General features: G+C 37.8%; 1 protein-coding gene across 3 annotated transcripts in view; it reads left to right on the forward strand.

Annotated features, from left to right (window-relative positions):
- Positions 1 to 24,582, forward strand: part of LOC124360858 (aryl hydrocarbon receptor protein 1) — a 245,463-nt gene that overhangs the window by 189,513 nt on the left and 31,368 nt on the right. For all 3 annotated transcript variants that reach the window (XM_046814821.1, XM_046814819.1, XM_046814820.1), the window contains exons 3-4: positions 16,332 to 16,429; positions 23,416 to 23,505. In XM_046814821.1, coding sequence (XP_046670777.1) covers positions 16,337 to 16,429; positions 23,416 to 23,505 — 183 coding nt within the window. In that variant the 5' untranslated portion in view covers positions 16,332 to 16,336. The remainder of the gene's footprint in view (positions 1 to 16,331; positions 16,430 to 23,415; positions 23,506 to 24,582) is intronic.

The following is a 24,582-nucleotide window of genomic DNA, read 5'->3' on the forward strand; positions in this document are numbered from 1 at the left end:
AAACATTTTCCCATTATTGTTTTACTAATCATCGAAATGCAGTTTTTTGTTTTATTAATTTCTAAGTTGGAAACGCACGAATAACAGCTGATCAACAATGGTATTCTGTACTGTTACGTTATAACTGTGTATTAGTGGTGTTTTGCAAGCTACAGCAGGAGATCGGGTTCTGTGAATCGTGTTATTAAATGCAATTTTTCTGTGAGTTGCCTTACTTATTTACATCAGAGGAATACACTGATATGGTTTTTATTTTGGGTTACTGTAATGGTAATGCTAGAGCTGCTGTAGAAGAATATGAACTACGTTACCCTAATAGGAGGATTCCAGATACCAAAACAATTTCAGGAACTTTTCGTACTCTTCGGAAACAGGAATCACTACCAAGTACTAGAACCAATTATGAACGAGCTGTCCAACTTGATGATGATATTGTTATTAATGCTGTTCATCGCAGTCCAGGTGTAAGTACACGACGTATTTCTAGGCGGATAGGAGTTTCGCAGTCAACGGTGTGGAGGTCACTTAATCGAAACAAATTTTATCCGTTTCATAAACAAAAGGTTCAACATCTACAGCTAGGGGATGGTCCGCTTCGCTTGGAGTTTTGCAACTTTTTGAATATTAATAATCAACTCTACAAGCGTATTTTGTTTACGGATGAGGCACAATTCACTCGGGATGGTGTCAATAACTTGCACAATGAACACTCATGGGCAGAAGAAAAATCCACATGAGGTAGTGGAACAGAACTTTCAACACCGATTTAGCGTCAATGTCAATGTCTGGTGTGGCCTTTTGCACAATCGGCTGATTGGACCTTTCATATTACCTGGACGCCTAAATGCTGAGTTCTATTTGCATTTCCTTCAAGAAGAGTTGCCGCAGCTGTTAGAGAATGTTCTTTTACATCTCAGACAAAATTTGTACTTCCAGCATGACGGAGCACCTCCCCCACTTTTCACGTGCCGTTTCTGCTTACTTAAATCATCAATTTCCTGGACACTGGATTGGTCGTGGAGGGCCTCACCCTTGGCCACCAAGATCACCAGATCTATCTCCATTGGATTATTGCATCTGGGGATGGATGAAAGACATTGCATACAAGACAAAAGTGAATCTCGTGATGAATTAATTGCCCGTATTATGGATTCGGCTGTGCAGATACAGGGAAGTCCTGAAAAATTAAGAAACGCAACAAAAGCAATACACAAACGTGCTGCAAAATGTATTGATAATGATGGCCTCATTTTCTAACATCTATTATAAAAAGGTGCGTACGGTTGGCCCAACCTGATTAATTTTGCTTAAAACTAGTAATGTATTATACTGAATAAAATCGATTTTTTGGTACTTATTTCTGTTTTATTTTAGACTTTGATTATATCAATTTTCTCAGAATTAAATTCTCTCTACAATTAATGTTTGTTGATTTTATGTATTTTATTACCAATTTAACAAAGTTATTGTACATCCAACTAAAAAAAAAAAACATTGTTTCGTGCCCCAATTTTTGTGCATTTAACCCTGAATCCCTCAAAAACTACTACAGGTACAGTTCTGAAACCTATTTTATTAGCTTTATCAGGTAAAAATACATAAGAATCCACGATATTTCTTACTTAATTAACCTTTCCAAATGTTCATATGGCATTATTTTACTCTTTTAACCCAGGAATTCAGGCGAAATCTTTCGCTAGCTGTAACTCGCTAACGAAGCGTTTTTCGGACCTATGTTTATATAACATTTTTTTCATTATTTTTACTAGTACAATGTGCTGTAGAAGTGGGGGGAGAACTTCATGAATCACCCTGTATATATCAAAAATATTGCTAGCCAATACTAATCTACCTACTTATATTGTAATTTGTATCACTATTCTATGAATATTGTTACTTAAAATGTTTGCCTACAGTCATCCATGGAATTTGCCAACATTAATATAAAATATTGTTAGTCAATTATTTATCTACCTAACAATATTGTCATTGGTATTACTATTCTATTAACTGTTTCTTAAAATCTTTGCCTAAGATCTTCCATGGAAAATGCCAACGTTGATATGAAATATTGCTAGCCAATTATTTATCTACCCTTCAATGTTGTAATTGGTATCACTATTCTATAAATATTGTTACTTAAAATTTTTGCCTATGGTGATCCATGGAATTTGCCAACATTAATATAAAATATTGCTAGTCAATTATTTATCTACCAAACAATATTGTCATTGGTATCACTATTATATAAATATCGTTACTTAAATTCTGTGCATAATGTTCGCTTTTGAAAATATCAACATCAATATATCCGGTATTATATTCTTAACACAAATTTAGAAGTAGTAACTGTTACAAAATTAAGAATTATAAGCAAATTTGGTAGTCTGAAGGGGGCTGGCACGGTTTGTAATTTAGTAGAATGCAATGTTAACGTAACTTTTGAGGAGTATATCTGCTTTATTTTTTATATAGACGCCTGTAAGCCTTTTTAAAGTTATTGGTTAGAAATATTATACTAGAGGATTAAATTCAGTATTTGGTGCAATTCTTTAATAAATGAATTTATTTAAATTTCTATTATTGTCAAAACGATGCTTTTTTATACAAAGAAATTAATTTAATTATTTTTATTTTCATCTCCCATTGCAAAACGAAAAAAATGTATAAAAATAACATGTTTTAATAAAACAAATGTGAAATATCTTCCAGATTCTATTCTTTTTCTTTTGACTTATTTTTACACGTAAACAATGTTCGGAATAATGCATTTTTGTACAGATACAAAGCTAAAATTCATTATAGGCATTGTCAAGCAAACAGGAGATCTGCGGTTCAGGGTCAACACCAAGGAACTGACTCCATGAAGAATCGTTCTTCACAATCCGCCCTCCGCACCCCTCGAACAGACCTGGGACCAAGTGGGCGCTTTCCAGTCCATGTTTGGATGTTAGAATTGTCAAGCAAACAGGAGATCTGCGGTTCAGGGTCAACACCAAGGAACTGACTCCATGAAGAATCGTTCTTCACAATCCGCCCTCCGCACCCCTCGAACAGACCTGGGGCCAAGTGGGTGCTGTCCAGTCCATGTTTGGATGTTAGCATTGTCAAGCAAACAGGAGATCTGCGGTTCAGGGTCAACACCAAGGAACTGACTCCATGAAGAATCGTTCTTCACAATCCGCCCTCCGCCCTCCGCACCCCTCGAACAGACCTGGGACCAAGTGGGTGCTGTCCAGTCCATGTTTGGATGTTAGAATTGTCAAGCAAACAGGAGATCTGCGGTTCAGGGTCAACACCAAGGAACTGACTCCATGAAGAATCGTTCTTCACAATCCGCCCTCCGCACCCCTCGAACAGATCTGGGACCCAGTGGGCGCTTTCCAGTCCATTTTTGGATGTTAGAATTGTCAAGCAAACAGGAGATCTGCGGTTCAGGGTCAACACCAAGGAACTGACTCCATGAAGAATCGTTCTTCACAATCCGCCCTCCGCACCCCTCGAACAGACCTGGGACCAAGTGGGCGCTTTCCAGTCCATGTTTGGATGTTAGCATTGTCAAGCAAACAGGAGATCTGCGGTTCAGGGTCAACATTCTGTAATTGTTTAATTGTGGGGAAGGTAAACGCACCGTGGCGGCGCGGGGGCTGCAGCGCGGGGTGGGGGCGGGGTGCGCTTTGTACGGGGCTAATGGGGCGCCCCGTGGGGCGGAACGCGCACAATGCCCTGTTTACCCCGGTCACTCTCGCATTATACTGCTTACCTAACAGATAAGTGCAGTTAAATTTGGTGAACTGATCGATGACTCCAGGGGTGGCCCTAGACGAGTCAACTAAACATGCCCCCCTCTCCCCTCCCCCGCATCGACTTGCCCTGGCGACTCAATAATGTCGGTGACATTAAGGTATAGACTTGTTTACTCTTTGTATCTAATTTTTTTAAATTTTTTTCTATAATCTTCTAATGTACCGTACCTGAAGAAGACAGCAGATTTCGGGTTCTGAAACGTCGTGTCTCTAATGTTTGAAAACTCGAATTAATAAATTTACCCGTACAAGCAGATCTTGACAAATTGAATTAGTGTTCTGATTATAAATATATGCTGTTTTATCACCTTATCATTGCTCTGCAGCTAATGCTTGGAAGAAACGATTTGTGCGTTAAATCCAAACTTGTTGGGTTAAGATCCAGGTAATGTTTGTACCCCACAAAACTATTTGAGAGAAATTTTTTATGGTAGAATGATCAGAGAAAAATATTAGTACAGAAGTATAGCTCGTGTAAGAATTGTATACAAAATATGTTAAATACCTACAAAACAAGCACATCGGCTGTGTAGGATGAAATTGTATAGAGTTGTGCGTAAACATAATAAACTTATTTGGTTTAACTCAGTAAATGTGCTTTAAAAATATTAATTTGGTCATAAATAACATACACTGACAGGCGTGTCGAAACAGACCTATGGTTATATGATGATGCTTGTATGTTATGATATATGATGTATATATGATGCTTGTATTGATGCTTATTTGAAGATTTTTCTTGTGGCCCAAGGAACAATTTCCCACATTGAACACTCATTTGTTACTCAAATAAATCCCTGTAAATAGGAATATCAGGAAACCGAGCTTCGCTCGGTAATTTTTCTGATAGATCGTGTTTTAGGATTCATTTGATGATATACTTGTCCGCAAACGATAAAACTCTTAAATCCCAAGGCTATTTATTGTTCTGTCATCTTCTGCATTGAAGGATTCTAGAGCAAAAGATGCGTTAATGTTTCTTACTTTTTTAAGAAACCCTTCTGAATATGGTGACGGCTTAAAAAAGACGTACAAATTCATTTGAAAATTTTGGTTGCTCCTTTAAATTCATCTATGCTGTGAGAATTGGCTTATCACTCTCATTGTGATACGTCAATATTGACTTTGTAGCAGTTTGTCATTGGTTGAAAACACGGAAAAACAACGTTTCTATAAATGAAACTAGCTAGATCGATTTATCGCCCCCGAAACCCCCTGCATACTATATATATCTAGTAAGGCTTCCCTAATGTTACAAAATATACCGATGCTGCTCTCTTTCTGATAACGAGCAAAAAGTGTGCACGCCAACAAAAAAATTCATTGTATCGCAAGTCGCTTTACCTTTTCAAAAAACCGTACTACATCTCAAAGATGGCATTTTGGTAACTACTGCAATCCAAAAATTATAAGAAATTGAAAAATTTTTACAAACTTCGGAACTAATGAAATTGGTTGAAAATTATTCATTGTAAGTTTTGTCCCCTTTCTTATAAATATAAATTAATTTGGACGCCTTCAACGAATACTTCCTAAGTAACTGACCTATTGAAGTTTATTGCCAAACGGGTGGTTACCGAATGCTTTCTCTGTTTATATATATATATATATATATATATATATATATATATATATACAATCTAATATATACATTATATATATATATATATATATATATACAACAATCTATACATTATATATATATATATATATATATATATATATAATCTATACATTAATATATATATACAAGAATTGTTCGTTTAAAGGTATTAGATTATACCATCCTTCCACTGAGTAATGTCACAGTTACAGGATTTAGGTTAGTGATATTTTTTCTATCTCTGAACGTTGTTTTGGACTCCGGTGTCGTTGTTTTTCGTGTAATTTGTAACGTCATACTGTCAGCTCGGTACCGTCTGTCACACCCGCCCCAGCTGACGGGCAGCTGCTAGTTCGCTAACTGGGAACTGCCACGGGCACGGCAGCTAACTAGCTGTATGTAAGGCAAGGGTAACTCATTACCTCAGGGATTGTCATAGCCGTGATCACATACTTCCCACGGTATAATACTATGTTACTTGCATATAAAATATGACTGCTGGGCTTTTGATACAACCATCAAACAACCTTCTGTAATCTGATAATATTAGACTTAGACTTTGTATGTTTTGCTTTTATGCTTACACTATTACTGTATTACATTTAAAACAGACAAAACCAATACTACATTTTATTTTAATACGGTAATAGTTAATTATTTGTGATTTTAATATTAATTTGTCCTGTGTTTGGCGTAGTATGTGAAATAAATTAAATTATTACTGTAATTATACTGTATAAATTTTGAATTTTATTTTTGTAATCTTCGTGAAAGTAATATTGAATTTTTTAATGGTCCATCTTCTTGATTTAATAAATTTTCTGTGTTTGCTTGATTTATGTAATATGATTCCATACATGTAAATATCTAGGTGTGTTAACGTGTTTTAATAGTTTTAGGTTTGCCTTTGATATAGTGTGTCCAGTATTGATACAGTGGTGTTCCGATTTTTCTTTTCTGTTGAATTTAATGTGGGAGCAATGTTCTTTATACCTTGTATGAATATTTTTTTTCTGTCCAATGTATTTTTTGTTGCGTAAACTATTCAAACGATTGTACTGAAATTTAACGTGGACATCCTTACGCTTCCTGGGATGAATATAGGCCTATCCTTACTTGGAAAATCCCTCCGGGCTAAGTCCCACTGGTATTTAAAGTAGCGAAAAATCCCATTTTGGTCTCTAAAGTTATGAAATATCAATAGAAAGAGGCTGTAATCAACTGTTGTGTGTAAACATTGTTTATTGTTTCCAATTTGCTTACATTTAATGTGAGTAAATTTTCCACTTGTACTCATCTAACGTTAGAAAATTGCCCTCAAAATTAATAGGACTCCGATGACTCCCTTAGAAACAGTCGACAAGAACTATGATAGATGTAATTTCGCTGAAATTTAATCTTAGTTCTTTTGAAATAATGTACCAATTTCAGCTCTAAATGTTCTAAAATATGTGAAAACTTTTACTATAAGTTAAAGACTGATATAAAACTATTCTTGTTCTCTTTTGACAGAAGTATGCTTTTCTGATCTGTGATATGTATTTTTTTTATCAGCAAACAAGACGAAATCAACTATGAACGAAGCGACTACTAAGAACGAAGTAAACTACAATGGATTTAATTATAAACTTGTTGACGAATTTTCTTGGTCGTGTTAAGAAAGCAAACTCAACGTTGGCGTCGACAATATAATTCACTTTAACCAGAAGTGCTTATACAGGTGCAAACCCTATGAAATTGCGTGCGATGCCGCGGGTAACTGCTAGTTGATACATAAATTGCCATTCTAATGCTTTCAGATTTATGAAGATAATACATTTATTTACCCATTAGGTCTTTGCACCCTTCCATTATTTAAAACCGAAGAACGTTTCTGGTTCCTAGAAAAAAACATTTTTAACAGCAGGGGCTCGTGTGATTCCTCATTTTATAGACTTTATAGGATTAAAAAACGATTGTCAGAGCATTTCTTTATGGTGTCACACAGGGAATTAAATACTTTTGATACCAAATAGCCTACAGTAATTATTTTTTGAATAGCATTAATTTATGTTGTGCAACTGTTTTTGTTTCTTCTATTATGCTGGTGGGAGTATTGAAGAACATTCTTTTACTGTTGAAAACCAAAATGGGAATAGAGTTTACAAAAAGGGAGGTTGTTAAGATTTCTTCTCAACGAAAATATTCTCCACAACTTTCTCTCATCTGAGGCTACAGATGCTCCTAAGCGCCCTTTTTTATGCACAAAACCACTCACCAAAGGGGATTCAGAAGCCACCCCACAACTTGACTCCATAGCTGAGACCAGGGTAAATTTCTCCAAAATACTCAACTTTTCATCGTTTGATAAATTAGATAAATACCGAAAGCAATAGAGCTCCCAGTCAACCAATGCAAACCTGATCAACTTGAGAATTCCAACTTAGTCCCATACAAGATTAAAATTTTTTTACGGCTCAACATTGAATTTTTGGGGGTGGTGTTCATTCAAAATTACTTTCGATAACTTTCGTTGGTGAATAGTTTTTCTTCAAGGTAATAAAATCGTTTAATGGCCTCTTACATCATGTGAAAGAAATAAAAAATGAAATTTCTCAATGTAATGCTAAATCCAAAGTCATCATATCACCTACCAGGAATTTAGGAATCCTTTTGTCCTACTTAAGGACTTGCATCAAAAACACAATTTTATGATCGATCTACCAAACTGAGGAAGGCTAACATTGAATAAATTAAATACCAACGCCAAGTGACGCGGATCAACTTTCTACATGAAGCCTGTGACGTTCTGAGGGAGGACTTATCTCTCACATTTCTCGTGGAATCGTAAATTGGACAACAAAAATAAATGTAATGAAAAGTCGCCCTGCCCTCGCAATTACATGGGCGTCGGCCAAGTTGAGCCTGCTATTAATATTTAAAGCAATTTTAATAACAGCGAGGCTCTGTGATGAGAGTCTTTATGAAATTAAATGCAGTGAGATATCCAGCGGGCGGAATGCGGCCTTGTGCGCATGCGCGAGCCACCCTTGTTGTGTGGGCGGCAGTGGCGGTCGCTAGGATACCTACATTCCGAATATTTGACTAAATACATGTTTATCGCTCCGATATGGAAATGTTACTCTCCCCTAAATACCGCCTTCCGTATCAAAATGGCTTCATCGTCGCGATGTTCTGGTGAGATAACCGTCACCCGTTCTATCGGTCAACTCTGGATTTAAACGATGGGATCGTTTTGCAGACTTCTATACTCGAACCGGCCAAACTTTGCCTTTGAAGATTATACTACTTTGTATAACCACAGTTCTACCCGAAATCTACTTTTGTCTACCTCCAATTGAACTGAGTTACGGTGTTCCCCATGGATCCATTTTCAGTCCTGTGCTTTTTCTACTTTATGTTAACGACATACGGTCATCACCTCTGCATGGAGGACTACTGCAGTATGCTACTTCAAGTGGTGGTTTCAAAACTGCGTAAGTGTTGAACAAGAAACTATACATTGCCACAGATGTGTAGTTAGATAATTTTCAAAATTAGTGAAGATCTTTGCTCAAAGTTTTGCAGATTGCGAAATGACATATTTGGTCCTAAAAGTGCAACATCTCGTCAAATCTTTACTGTCAGGCAACTAGATAATTCGCCGCTTTCAGCCAAACAATAGATCTGTATTAGCTGGTGCTGATTTAGCGTTTACTTCCGTGCATTAAGGTTGGGACTTAAGTGAATCAGGCTAAGAAAATGTACAACTAATCCATTTGTACAAAAATAACACTTTGAACCCTTTTGGTACCTTTCAATTTCGACCTCCAGCTATTTCACAATAAGAAACTTTATAGACTCAAGAGACTAATATACTTTACATCTGGTAATAGATAGAACCACAGGACAGGAAGCGTTAGATCAAAGTCTTGGCTAGGAACGTTGCATTGCTGCAAACAGTGAAATGCGGTATTGACAATTTAACAAATCAAGCTGTGGGATTATTGTAATCTAAATTTAGTGCTGAAGGCAATAAACAAGTGTTCGTTATCGCAATTGTGGGGTGTGCCATAAATATGGCGGCAGCGGGATTTGTCAAGAGAGTAAATCATGTGAGATCTGCGGCTGGTACAGCAGTCCATCTGGCACAGCGCGCCGCCAACCGGCGACACGGATAACGTCTTGTAATCAACGACAACAGTTGCCGACATGTAACAGGTACGCATGTCTCAGTGACTGGAATAATACTTCTCCTGTCATTAATTCCAAATGTGATGATTGCCGCCAGCCTGCTTTTTCTGCTTCAGACGGTCGTGGTGGAGTGGACCATTGGTCTAAACCATGGCAGGATAAATAAAGAAAGTATCAAAGTATCTCTCTCTCTCTCTCTCCATTGACTTAAAGAGCAGTACTTTGACATTTTGTGAATTATTCTCTCGCATCACTAAGGAATATATTTAGCTGATCACTTTTAGATGATTTGGCTTTCGGTCCGCTGAGGGGCTGAAGCAAGCTGCAGGACTTCGCTGAGGAAGTCAGAGTGTGATAAAGTACATTTTACACTTCTTTTCGAGCTTCTCTTTTCATGAATTAAAGGTCATAGCTCCGACCAGTAGATTAAAAGGCCGTTTAAATTCACGGTCGTGTTTATTCCTGGCTTTATTCCATATAAGATATGTTCAGACGCAAGCACTATGTCTGCGTCTTTTTAGTTATCCTCTATAATGTGGGAATATTATGGATTTCCGCATAGCTGCAAAGTGTACTTTACTGTACCTGCACCATTAAACTAGTTTATGGCGACATTACCAGTCACAGATGGTTTTTGTGCCAACTCTCATACGTGTTAGATTTGTGGTTTATTTATGCAGTGCGTTATTTGAATAAGTTATTGAAATTAACAACATAGTATTGCAACATTAGTTAAATAAATCAAACAGTAGAGAAAGCTTACACGTGTTGTGTAAACAAAAGAAACAGTAAAAAATAATCGTATGTTTGATAAATGTTATAGATGCAATTAATGATAAATTGGTTCACATTTGAATACCCGTGTAGACATTATTTCAAATGCAAACATCTATAAGGCGTTAAGGTTAATCGTCTGGAGTTGGTCATGGAACTTTACCGCTTGGTTAAAATGCCTCTTATTATCGGTTAATATTTGGTTCATTCCAAAGCCTATAGTCATTATTCTTCTAGAATGCGAGTCGGGTTTAGCTTCATTTCACTTTCCGCCTAGTGCAGCTCTGAGGCCTGATACTGTAACAAACTTGACTCCTGGAATCTGGAGACTACGACCGTCTGAAAGGATCCAGCAACTGGCATTCCTCAACTTCTACTTAGTACTTGCCATGATTTCAGTATTCAAAACGTATTCTCGGCAAAACGATGAAGGTTGTTTTCTTGTTGCATCTTTTCGATATTAGAGACACGTAAGCCACGAAAGAGATCCAGCAGACATCCGGTGAGATATAGAGGAAGAGTTTTTCTCATAGTCACATCAGATGCGCGAAGAAGCAACCGGGTTTTCTACACATAACACCTCTAAGGCGAGAAAGATGAAATGAAGTTACGTGTAAACTCAACGTATTTTACCCTTCAAACCGTAGCTTTGCTTCTAGAATTGTTTGGCCAATATCATGATGGCCATTATTTGAAGATCAGTCTCCTTAATGATGGCCTTGTGGCCAATATCATCGTCTTGAATCAACCCTTCAGACCGTAGCTTTACTTCTAGAATAGCTGTTTGGCCAATATCATGATGGCCATTATTTGAAGATCAGTCTCCTTAATGATGGCCTTGTGGCCAATATCATCGTCTTGAATCAACCCTTCAGACCGTAGCTGTGCTTCTAGAATAGCTGTTTGGCCAATATCATGATGACCAATATTTGAAAATCAGTCTCCTTAATGATGGCCTTGTGGCCAATATCATCGTCTTGAATCAACCCTTCAGACCTTAGCTGTGCTTCTAGAATAGCTGTTTGGCCAATATCATGATGACCATTATTTGAAGATCAGTCTCCTTAATGATGGCCTTGTGGCCAATATCATCGTCTTGAATCAACCCTTCAGACCGTAGCTGTGCTTCTAGAATAGCTGTTTGCCCAATATCGAGATGAACAATTTTGGAAATCAGTCTTAAAATCAAGATCTCGTGGCCAATATCATCGTCTTGAATCAACTCTTCAGACCATAGCTGTACTTAAAGAAAAGCTGTATGGCCAATATAGTTATGAGCAATTTTGGAGATCAGTTTCAAAATGATAATCTCGTGACCAATACCATCGTCTTTTCGTTAAGCACGGTCAGTTTGCGCAGATCATGTCATTCTTTGTTTGGAGATCCCAAAAATGTTGGATCTTAAACTTAGCTACTCATGAGAATTACGTCTGGAGTTAGGAAATTCTCTTGAGCAAATATCATTGGGTTCGTTCCCAACGCAACCATACTAACTTTTGAAGGTTGATCAGATCACCAGAGATGCAGTTGTGCTGAGTCACATTTTTCTACAAACAACTTTGGGGGGCGAGTGAATAAATAGGAGAAAGTATTGTGATTCGCAAGCGTCTTTTCTATCTTTGCTTTCCCTCTACTGTACCCATTACTGTTGGAAGCAAGTAAAGAATACCTTGCAGATTGCAGCATCTCACCAGTGACAAGAGAAACTAGCCACGGATTTACGTCACGACCCCCAACCCCTGACGTTACTGTCCGGTGGGGCAGCAAAGCATTAAAATCGCATTGCCGGGTAGCTCGCGTGTCCCCCTCATAATTACGCCGATTGCCGACCACCACTAGGAAGTCCGAGTCCAATTTCCAGGAGAGGTATTAGAATACTGCCCCTCGGTGTAATGTGGGGCCGCACCACCGCCGCCACCCGCCACCACCCTTCGCCACCCTCCCCTCTCATGTACTTGGTCAACAATAGACGCTACGCTTACCTTATACACCATTGTACACTTATTAACTATTCATTACTTAAAATGTTCGCCGCCTTTCGCATAAGCCGCTCCATACCATTGTGTTTTTGCAATATTATACAAGTGGCTATTTCGCTAGAAAAAAGTTTAAAGTTTTTGAAGTTATCCATTATTACCGCACAGAATATAGGAATAAAGAGTTAAATATAACTGGTTCTCTTGTAGCCAGCGAGGGGGTGCAAGGGGCCCGGATCCCCCACCCAAATTTTAATTTTTCAATTACTGTTTTAAGAAATGATTATTATTATTTAAATAATTCAATATTACTGTCATTTACTGCTGAAAGATCGTTCTCAACATTGAAACGGGTCAAGAACTGTTTAAGAAACAAAGTGGGAAATGAGCAATTGACTGCACTTCCCTTACTTTCTGTCCACTACGGGAAACATCAAAAGTCTTGACCCCCTCCCCCTCCCAAAAAAATATATTTCCTGGCTTCTTTCTTGGGACAACACAGATATTCCACCACAGAGCTGTTAGGCTTACTACAATTGTACAATTGGTACAAGTAAATAATATAATGCAACAATAACATATTGTTGATACACAGTAATAGTTAGGGTATGAATGAAATTCTGAATTTATTTGTGGTACAAATGGTGTTCTATTAAATATGTTCTATTAAATATGTGTTCTATTATTTTATCAATGTTCCTTTTTTATGCAAATAAAACCAATATTTTAATATTTACCAGAGCAATGAATACAATATAAATGTTAATTTGAAGACAAATAAATTGTTATGTAATTAAATACTATTATTGAAAACAGACACTTTGACATTCTGTAAGTTTGGACTGTTGAGAAAAAGCTTAATAATTTATCATTAGTTTATAAATTAATATTTTTGAGATTTTACAGCATATATATTTAAAACACTAACAAATATTTTAATTTCTCAGAGAGATAATAAATAAAAAGAGAGAGTAACAACCCTTGTGATTTATGGAAATAGTATTGGATGAATAACAATAAAAAAACTCGTATATCCGCAAATTCTAATAAAATTTCAATGGTTAGGTTCTATGCCTCGTTCATTTCGGGTTATAAATATATTTACAACTGACAGCTAAAATTATCCATTATAGGATACAATATTTACACCATTTTAGAGCCCTGCTACATGTATTAGTTGAGTCAGCAAAACCTTTTTTAAGGAGAACCGAAACCCTTTTAAGCTTTATTCTGCCCGTCCTCATGGGTCACTGGCCTGTGCGAGAGTCTTATCCAACAGAATAAGGGGGAGAGTCGATACAGTACAAGGTCGATGGTACTGATAAAAAGTGCACTGGTCACAGACAGGATTTGGACCTGCGCTATCTCTAACTCAGGCTCAAAGTCCAACGTCTTAGACCTCTCTCAAGTGCAAGTTCAAATCATCTTTATTCAGGAATAACACACAATACATTTTTCTATAGTTCCCATGCAACTCATAGGTTGCGCGTGGGATTGAAGTGTCTCTGTCATCGGCATCCCCACAGAAATGTCAGCAATATTAGGTGGCGGTTTTGCGGTAGGTTGACTCACTGGACATACATATTACACAGATTTACAACCCCATCATCGACTACAGAAAGCCCAGGTTTCTGTTACTACATGTAACTATTCTGCAGTAGGTTGACTCACTGGACATACATATTACACAGATTTACAACCCTCATCATCGACTACAGAAAGCCCAGGTTTCTGTTACTACATGTAACTATTCTGCAGTAGGTTGACTCACTGGACATACATATTACACAGATTTACAACCCCATCATCGACTACAGAAAGCCCAGGTTTCTGTTACTACATGTAACTATTCTGCAGTAGGTTGACTCACTGGACATACATATTACACAGATTTACAACCCCATCATCGACTACAGAAAGCCCAGGTTTCTGTTTACTACATGTAACTATTCTGCAGTAGGTTGACTCACTGGACATACATATTACACAGATTTACAACCTCATCATCGACTACAGAAAGCCCAAGTTTCTGTTAGTACATGTAACTATTCTGCAGTAGGTTGACTCACTGGACATACATATTACACAGATTTACAACCCCATCATCGACTACAGAAAGCCCAGGTTTCTGTTTGCCAAGCAGTAACATGTAACTGCTGTCTGTGCCGGTGAGTCAACCGTGTTTTTGCATTGTTCCCCGCCGGCTATCGACCCCAGGTGGGTGGATAATCATTGGGGGGACTTTGATGATTTATCGTGCCCTTTAAATTAGTCATTCACTCCATCTGCCCCCCCCCCCCCCCCACCACCACCAACCCACCTGACTTTTGTTTTATGGCAGCCCGAGCCCATTACCCTGTACGGCTCCTATCTGGCAATTTGTCCACGATAGGGAAACTTTCCCTCGCCCGGGACCCTTGGAATAAATCAGCTGATTTGGTTGCAGGGCTCACCACGTCCCAAGCGTAGTTTTACCCCCTTTCACCCTGCCCCCATTCACCACTTATACCCATTTCCAACAGTTTTCGTCGCTGTAATTCTCAGGAAACGTACAAAACGTTTTTCTGAATACACAACGAATCTGAACATTAAGCTATTTTTAGCAGTAGCCGAGAAGGGGTAGAACTCCAAAACATGAGGGCGAGCCTCGAATATCATACTTTCACGCGTGATCATTTAGGCGTGACATTCAGCGAAAATATGATGTGAGTTGTTGACAAATTGAGTGTCATATAAAGCAAGACTCTTTCACCGCTTAGTTACTCAAAATGCCTTTGCATGTCATATAATAATTTAATAAACAATATAAAATTGTAATAAACAATATGTGAGATTCGCTGTAGTAAATGAAAAGGTATACTTTCTGGGCATTCATTAACATTTGAAGCTTGGGCTGCGCGGAGTTATGAAGTCCGAACACTTACACCACTTATAGACTTATAGAAAAATTTAGTTGAAATGAATCCTGCCGCTCATTTAGAAACCAGTAGACTTAATTTCATAGTCTTACTATAAGGTATATCCCTTCCATTAGCGGAATACCCACTTCCTCCCTGAATAAAATGTCATGGCTGCGTTTTATTCTAGAAATTTTATAAGTACCAAGGAACTAGAGCTGAAGTTTCCTTGAGTTTGTCATCGTACGTACAATTAATCTACATGATAGTAAGGAAAAGAAACACGATGTTGTGTATATTAGGTTATTACAGATAGCAATAGGTGTGCTTAACACCAGTGGTATGAAACATATGAAGTAGAACTTTTTGTAGTCAAATCCATTTATTTTGTTATTTATTTTAGATTTGGTGTACATTTTTAAGAAACCTACAGCTTTAACTAATAGTAAAAAACAGAAATCTAACAAAGCCCAACGATAAAATTTGAGTTGAAGGCCTTGCCCCTCCCTCTGTCTAATTATGGATACACCTTTAGCTATTCTATGATTCTGTATATTATTTATAGCCTATTTAATAAATTGTGTTAATTATTTTTACAGAATCACCTCCTCCTCAAATCTCCTTGAAGCTCCGCTTATCGTTCCAAGATCACTCTCTCCTAGAAGTTCCAGCTTGTCGTTCCAGTTTCACTGTCTCCATGAAACTCCAGCTTGTCATTCCAGCCTCATTGTCTCCATAAAACTCCAGCTTGTCATTCCACTATCACTGTCACTGAGAAGTTCCAGCTTGTAGTCCAGCTTCACTGTCTCCATGAAGTTTCAGCTTGTTTTTGTTCCAGCATCACTTTCTCCATGAAATTCTAACTTGTCGTTTGTTCCAGCAAAATTTTCTCCACGAACTCCAGCTTGTCTTTGTTCCAGCACTGTCTCTATGAATCTTCCTCTAACTTTATACTTTTCGGTACTAATGTATGTTCTTGAATTCAGTACATAAAACATATCCTATAGCAATTGTCAAAGCTACCAACATGAGCAACTCAGCAGATGCTTATAATTTTTGCTTTGGATAGTCTGAGATTCTGAAACGCTCTGGTGTGTTACAGTGACCATGCACAAGGACAAGGAGGACACCCAGTACCGAGGGAGAGGGGACCTGTCCGTCTACGACCATGCTCCGCTGGATGGAGACATGTTCCTTCAGGTAACACATCGTAGGCTTAAACTATTCTGTCTACCGCGAACATGTCTTTTTAGTTTAGAATATACTGTCTTGGAGTTGCCATAGAGACCATGATAATGGGGCCTCTATCCTGTAGATATAAATATTTGTCTTAGGCATTACTTGGTCGATTAATTTTAATTCTTTCTTTGTTACCTTGAAGGATGAAAATTGGCAGGATTTTACTCAACAATGTATCATAAGAACCAAGCGGTGGAATCATAGTTTTTCTTTGGTTCAGATGGTGTTCTCTTGGGTTTTATTCATTTAATAGTAGAGAATTCGAGAGCCAACGTGCATCATACAAACAAGCAACCTGATCTTTCTTAAACATGATGGAGGAATTTCCACTGATAAAGAAACAGATTGTCAGTCAGGATAGTTTTGATGGTGGGGGGGGAGTCAAAATTGAAGGTATCAAAAGGGTTAAAAATATGAAACAATTTTTCCTCGACTCGAATATTTTTTATGTTGACACTCTCAATCTAACCGTCAGAAGCGGAAATAAACGTTAAATCTTATACAGACATACACTGTGGATGAAGTGGCGAGTTCCAGAGTTACTAGAACTTATGTGTCTGACAGTTGATTTTAAGCAAGTCGAGCTAACAAAAATATGATCCTAAAAAGTATTTGTTGTAATTTTTTTATCCTTTTGATACTCCCATTACAATCTCCGGCAAAAATTGTGCGGATGGTTATCGACTCATTTCTTAGAAGAAACTCCTTTGTCGATTTCAAATAAACTAGATTGTGTGTGTTGAGGGGGGCCCTGCACCAAGCAACTACCACCTATTTCCAGCAATGAAGACCTGGCTTGCGACGCAGCATTATGGCGATGACATGGAACTGCAGGAGAGTGTGACTACCTGGTTGAAGTCTCCAGCGGCGAATGTTTTATAACGCCGGAACTTCAAAACTAGTTCACCGATATGATAAGTGCCTAAATTTGTACTGTGAATATGTTGAAAAATAGTATTTTAGTGTTACTTTCGAATGTATGCAATACAGTTTGTATCCGTTACTTTGGTTTTTGTTTATATCAAAACGTAATCTACTTTCTGGATAACCCTCGTTCAATGATATTATCTCACGGCTCTTGGGGAATGTAAGGCTGGTCACTAGAAGCACGTCTACCTAACTTTTCTCACTAAGTTGGATATTGACCAGGATAACGTTTTAGAGTCAACAATATTGAGGCGGAAAAGTTTTATAACGCCAGAATTTTCAAAACTAGTTATCACCGCTATAATAAATGCCTAAATTTGTATAGTGGCTATGTTGAAAAATAGTATTTTAGTGTCACTTTCAAATGTATATAATACAGTTTGTTCTGTCCTTTACTTTGGTTTTTGTTTATATCAAAACGTTCTCTACTTTCTGGATAACCCTCGCCCAGTGTTACTGTCTCACGTTTCTTGGACTGTAAGGCTGGTCACCAGAGGTAAGTCTACCTAACTTTATTTCTCGCTAAGCTGGACATAACCAGGAAAGTCGACAATTGACCAAAACTGATTTACCTCCGAAGGTCGTAAGAGTAAGCTCAAGCCAATACTCACGCTCACACTCAACGTGAAGGCAGCCGGGTTCGCCGCTACAGAACCTCGCCGCAATTCCCAGGAACATTGCCGGCACTTTGACCAATTGTGCCCGTATAATTACGCGAGCCGGCCGTCGCTTTAAATACCCGACAGATCCCGTTAAATGTTCCCGGAAACGGCGCCAGATCGGCGTATCCACGCGTAGCATGTTTATCTATGATCCAATTTGTACATATTGTTAATTAATTGTATACAGGTGCCGAAATATTGGTCACTATCAAATTCCTTTTTTAAGATTTAAGTTACTCAGTTTTGGAATATTTGTACCGTTATATTACTCGGTAGAAGTTTTGTTTTACTCATGGGAACGACAAAGTTAGGTCCGATATCGTAGAGCAATGGTGGGAAGGGTTGATTCGTCCAACGCTCTGACAGATTTGACTCTGGAATCTGAAATCAACATCCATCTGAAGAGATCCAAAACGGTCGGCGACGATGAAGCACAAAACGAATTCCCCACGTCGTTTCGACATCAGAGACACCTGGACTACAAACAAATGTAATCCAGATGAAGTGGTGTTCTCATTGTCTCATCGGGTGCACAATTGAGTGCATCACGATGTTTATGAGACGATCTAAAATCACGGTGGAGCAACCGACTTTTCTACAAATAACGCAGCTATGGTGGGAAGGGTTGATTCAATAAGAATGTTAAGTTCCAGTTCTCCAGTTCACCTTCCTCTTCAGATGTAGGATGTAGATTCCAGATTCCAGGAGTCAAATCTATCACAGCGTTAGACTTCAGACGCTACACTAAGTGGATTGTGAACACCAGGGTGCGCGATTGTTCGCATAGTCCAAGTAATTCGTCATCACGTATTTTCTAAGTGCAGAGTCTGGAATCTGATGGTCTCACAGATATCCACATTCCGTTTTTTATCTTTTCTGAGAATTTTAGACAGTATAGTGCAATGACTAAACACAATGCAGTAAAAGGTTAAAATAATAAAAATTAGTACGGAATGTAAAAACAAAATCTTTATGTTTGCAGTCTTAAAACGCCAGAAAAATTCATTGTTTTGAAAATCAACGTAAATTTGTGCAAAATAAAATACTTAAAAAATAACAAAATAAAATTCAATGATCAAAATAACAAACAAATGTGGAACCTATACAGTTACGTGTCATCCTTGTTCAGGAGCCACGTCAACCTTCTCTGTACATTCCAGTCATAGAATAAGTGTGTACTGGCCAGTCTATCCTGTACGGCAGTACAGGGACCATGGTACAGTATATATCTCTATGGTACTACACTACAATCCGTAAGGGACTTGGATCACTACTACACTATTAAATGTAAGTAAATACGTTAGACTACAGCAAGTTTACATTTATAACTGTGATTATTTACACTTATTTTAGAATACTGCGCTTGGAAAATCTCTTATATCGATTAAATCTAATGGCAATTAAGCTTTAATTACGGTTACCTCTCGCTTAAAAAAAAATCGTCTTGAGTGTGGAGCGATCTAGCGGCGGCAGTAGGAACCTTGTTATGTACTTGAACACGGAGGTCGCGCATCTTTGATTTTTGCCGCGGAAATTCAAAATTCTTCTGGCCACATTGTGTCTTAACAGAGGCGAGAACATTTTTCTAGCCATGTACTTGTAAAGAACACACTTTGAATTCCATCTATAAGCCACATAATACAATATAATAATTTCCAGAAATACGTAGTGTTCAATTACCTTGAGTTAATTTTGAGTTTAAAGCTTAGAAATCCTTCTCAACAAGAAGAATGTTTTGTAATAGGAGATTTCCTTTAGCTGCTTCTGTTTGTTTCAGGATAGATTAATGGAAACCACTTTATTGAGATTTTAAATATTTAAAAAAGGGATAGATTTTTTGTGCCAAAAATCCATGTATTCAACCCCTTTTCGAGTTGGTGAAGATCCTGAAAAGTTATAATTCTACAAAGTACGGCTCTATTAACCTACAAAAATCGTAGCTTTAATTTTTCGGATGGACTTCATCATTTTCATTTTCTGAATCATTCTCAGAAATCTTAACTATCGTAAGACTTTTAAGCAAATTTGATGCATATTTTATTTTGTTTGTCTTAAGTAGGGTAGATCCGTCACACCGCTCGCAAACTAGAAATATTTCCTATTATTAGTCAAAGACTTTTACTTACTCTTTGGTTTGAATAAGTGTTTCATTAGGTTTAGATCGTTATTTGACGATTGAAAAAGTTCAAGATCTGGGGATACTTATTCAACTGTTTTTGGGAAGGCTGCTGGATGTGATATACCGTGTGTCCCATGAAGAGGTTTAAACGTTTAATTTTATATTACTTGCCCAATTATGTACCGAACATTTTCAAACTCTACACAATTTAATAAATAGGTTTTAAAAATATTCTGTGAAAGTTTCAGCTCTCTAGCAATTATTGTTGAAACAAAACGGCGTTCATTTTGAAAAAAACTATACTTTAAAACCAGTAAAATAAACAGTATTTTTGGTTTTGTAAAATTATTTATTGTCATATTCTAGAGAAATAAAGCATTTCAATCAGAAAATTAGAACATAGCCTATTAAAATACCTACACAATACACAATTACAGTCCACAATTATTCAAACTGTAATCCATCCACAGCGACACACTGATAACAGCGCTTAACAAATGAATCGTAAGCTCTTACAAAGAAATTCTGTGATATCCGGAAAAGTTCTTCTTCAATTCCTTATCATTATTGTTGCCACGAGTATAAACTTGTTCCTTTAAGTATCAAATCAAATCACTTTATTCCACATACTTAGTATATGTAAGAAAAACAAGCTTATTCGTATCAAATTACTTTATTCCACATACTTAGCTTTCCACATACAAAATATTATTCGTATGGAAAATTCCCAGCAAGACTACAGGTCAGAGTAACTCCATAGAAAGTAAATCACACACAGTTAAATCTGGGGATCGGAGTGGCCAATCTAAAAAAATCACTTCCACGACCAATTCAACGACCATGAAGGTTGTCATTTCGTCCTTTATTAGTCTTTTCCAAGTATAGTTTTTCAAAATGCCACCATTTCGTTTCAACAATCGCTAGAGAGCTGAAATTTTTACAGAATATTTTTAAAATCTATTTAATTAATTGTGCAGGGTTTGAAAATGTTCAGTACATTCTTTTTTTTAAGGAGAAGCCAATCCTCTTTTAAGCCTTACCGTACTCTGCCCGTCCTCATGGGCCACTGGCCTGTGCGAGGATCTTATCAAACAGAATAAGTGGGAGAGTCGATACAGTACAAGGTCGATGGTACTGATAAAAAGTGCAACGGTCACAGACAGGATTCCAACCTGCGCTATCTCTAACTCAGATTCAAAGTCCAACGTCTTAGACCGCTCGGCCATCGGCACTCCCAAATAAGCAAGTAATGTAAAATCAATTGTTTAAACCTCTTCGTGGAACACCCGGCATATTTTGAAACAAAATTTGTCATTGTAGAGTTACTTGTTGAATAGTCGAGAGTCCAAATCACTAGAATATTGATAAGGTTAATTGCACGTCTAGTACTCTAATATAAGTCTGTACTCAAACCCGTTGTCAGAATGGCGTCGCGGCGCCAAGCCCATGCTGTAATACTCCGAGGACAAAGCGTCGCAGGACTTGTATGTAATTATCCTCGACCCCATGGTAGCGGCGGGCGCCCCGCTCCGACTCGGCGCCCACAAACGTCGATACCGGTGTGCGCGCGCCGCCCCCGGCCAGCATCCGGCGTCGCGACGCTCCAATAGCAGCGAGGCTGTGGTCTGGAGGCTCGAGCGGATGGCGGACTTCAAAATCCGACACACGTTGTTTTTTTGTATAAGATTAAAATCGACTGGAATGGTAAATGTTAAGGATAATGTAATTCAAACTACCAATTCTAGAATGGTATTGAGCGAATTCAGGTCACTTGCATGCAATTATTCTGTACAATTCGAAGTATGGAGGTATCCAAGCAATGAACCCTTGTTTAATACACCGATTTCGAAATGCATAGTTTCGCAATCAAGCGCTCTGAAACATTGTATATTCCCCAGTAACGACCCTGTTTTTTTTTTTTGTTTTTTATAAATCCGGGAGTTGAGAGGTTATGTATAATATTAAGAATATGTACATGTGTGTTTTAATACACAGTGTGTCCATAAAGTCATGTAACACTTTTAAATAATTTTATTTACAGAAATAGGCTACACACAGCACAAGCATGAGGTTAACATAGGATTAAAGAGTACTTTAAACAGTTTTACGTCAGTGTATCTGAGCTCAACATGAGCACCATGAATCGCCCTGGAGACGTCCAGGCGAACTTTGATCTTCTCCCATACTTTTATCAGGACTTCTGGGGTAACTGTTTCATGAGCAGTTGTAATTAACTGCTTTCAGTGTTCAATATATGAACTTTACGATGATGCAGAGTTCCAGACAAGTGAAAGGTAGCCTCAACACTAAAACAATTCCGTTTATAAAATGTTGATCCATTCCATTTTCATACAGAAAAGCAACGAAAATGCCATAAATGTTTAATTTGCCATCAGGAAACAAATAGTCAAGGTTTGTAACAATTAAATTTAAGTATTTTTTATTCAAAACTTTGTTAACTTAGGAACATTTAACCCATAACCAATTTTGCGCACAAAACTTCTGGTTCTATTTCAACAGTGTTCTCTACGGTTTTGACTCCTGCTTTTAGCTTAGCTATTCCGCTTTTTGGCGAAAAAGCTGAATGTTACTAGCTTCATATCCCATCGATAAATGCTGCGTTCGTCAGAGGGGGTTTCTAAAAAAGAATTGACGATATTCACGCTGCATTTAAATCACAGAATTAAACTTTCCTAGCCACAAAATGCACTGAACTTGTTTGCAAAGTTGCCATGATTACTGTTTTCGTAAAAATCGTTAACCACACATTACAACTGGATGACAGCAATGGGTAATTCAACTAATTAAAACAAAACCATACAAGCTGTTTTAAGTTACACCAGTTTCATAGACCTGCGATCAATAAAAAAGTAGCTATTTCAATCAAAAGTGTAGCATATCTTTGGGGACACACTGTATTGTAAAAATGGATAATAATGAGATGGTCTTAGCAGGATTTCGGACATTTCCCATCGTCATAGGTTATAAAAGGTATAACACAACGTTTCGAGGATTCGAATCTATCCTCTTCTTCAGGTAGGGGAAGTACTAATACATGCAAAAAATGACCCCAACCTGATGAAGAGTATAGATTCCAATCCTCGAAACGTTGTGTTTATACCTTTTATAACGTGTAACGGTGGCAAATGCCCGAAATCCTGTTAACCTCTCAAACCTTCCATCGTCAACAACAAACTTTAAACAAAGTCAATGACTATAACGTGTTGCAACTGTTGCAGGCGCTGAACGGGTTCCTGCTGATGCTGACGTGCGAAGGGGAAGTGTTCTTCGCCACGCACACCATTGAGAGTTACCTTGGCTTCCATCAGGTAGGCCTTCAGCACAGTCCATTTCTGCACAATTTTCTCTTATTTACATACATCTCCCTGGCTAGAAGTACATACCAGTTGTGTATGTTGTTCTGTAACCTTGACTGATATCGTGGCGGTCTTGTTGTTTTATTATTAAAGACTTTCTATAACTATAAACTTCGTGGACAAACTGTGTAGAAAGGCATAGTTGAATTTTGAACCTGCTTCTGTAGAAGGGGAAGATCACTGATTATGGTAAAGTATAATAAAGGAATAAATGTTGAGTTCAGCTCCAATTCACCTTCCTCTCAGTGCAGCATCTGAAATCTCATGCTGTTAAAGACTTAACTCCTGGAATCTGGCATTAAATCGGTTGCTCCTTGATCGTGTCAAAAACATCGTAGTGCAGTCAATTGTTCACCTCATGAGACAGTGAGAGCACCTGTTCATCTATATTACACTTGATTCTGTAGTCTAGGTGTCTCTAATGTCGAAAACATCGTAGTGCAGTCAATTGTTCACCTCATGAGACAGTGAGAGCACCTGTTCATCTATATTACACTTGATTCTGTAGTCTAGGTATCTCTAATGTCGAAAACATCGTAGTGCAGTCAATTGTTCACCTCATGAGACAGTGAGAGCACCTCTTCGTCTATATTACACAGAAGATTCGTTTTTAGTTTTTCGTCACCGATTTCCTTTCGCCTGTGCAGATTTCAGACCCTGCACTAAGTGGAAGGTAAATTGGAGCTGAACTGAACATTCGCAAAGGAATAAACATTTGAACATTTCCACGATAACAGACAGTCAGTTGACTATGACTGATCTTTCCTGACATCAGATCTCGCAGTTTTCTCGTGCTGCCAAGGAATCATAGACTCTTTAAATATACCGCTATCCGACTAGCCGTCTGTCCAGATTGACCGAAACACAGGATAAATGTGAGAGATTGATAAACGCGAGTCAGATAAACGTGAGAATCGAATGAACATGAGAGTCGGATAAACGTGAGAGTCGTACAAACGCGAGAATCGGATAAACGAGAGTTGGATAAACGTGAGAATCGGATAAACGTGAGAGTCGTACAAACGCGAG

This window comes from Homalodisca vitripennis, chromosome 4, assembly GCF_021130785.1.
Source record: "Homalodisca vitripennis isolate AUS2020 chromosome 4, UT_GWSS_2.1, whole genome shotgun sequence".
In the NCBI taxonomy this organism is placed as follows: domain Eukaryota; kingdom Metazoa; phylum Arthropoda; class Insecta; order Hemiptera; family Cicadellidae; genus Homalodisca; species Homalodisca vitripennis.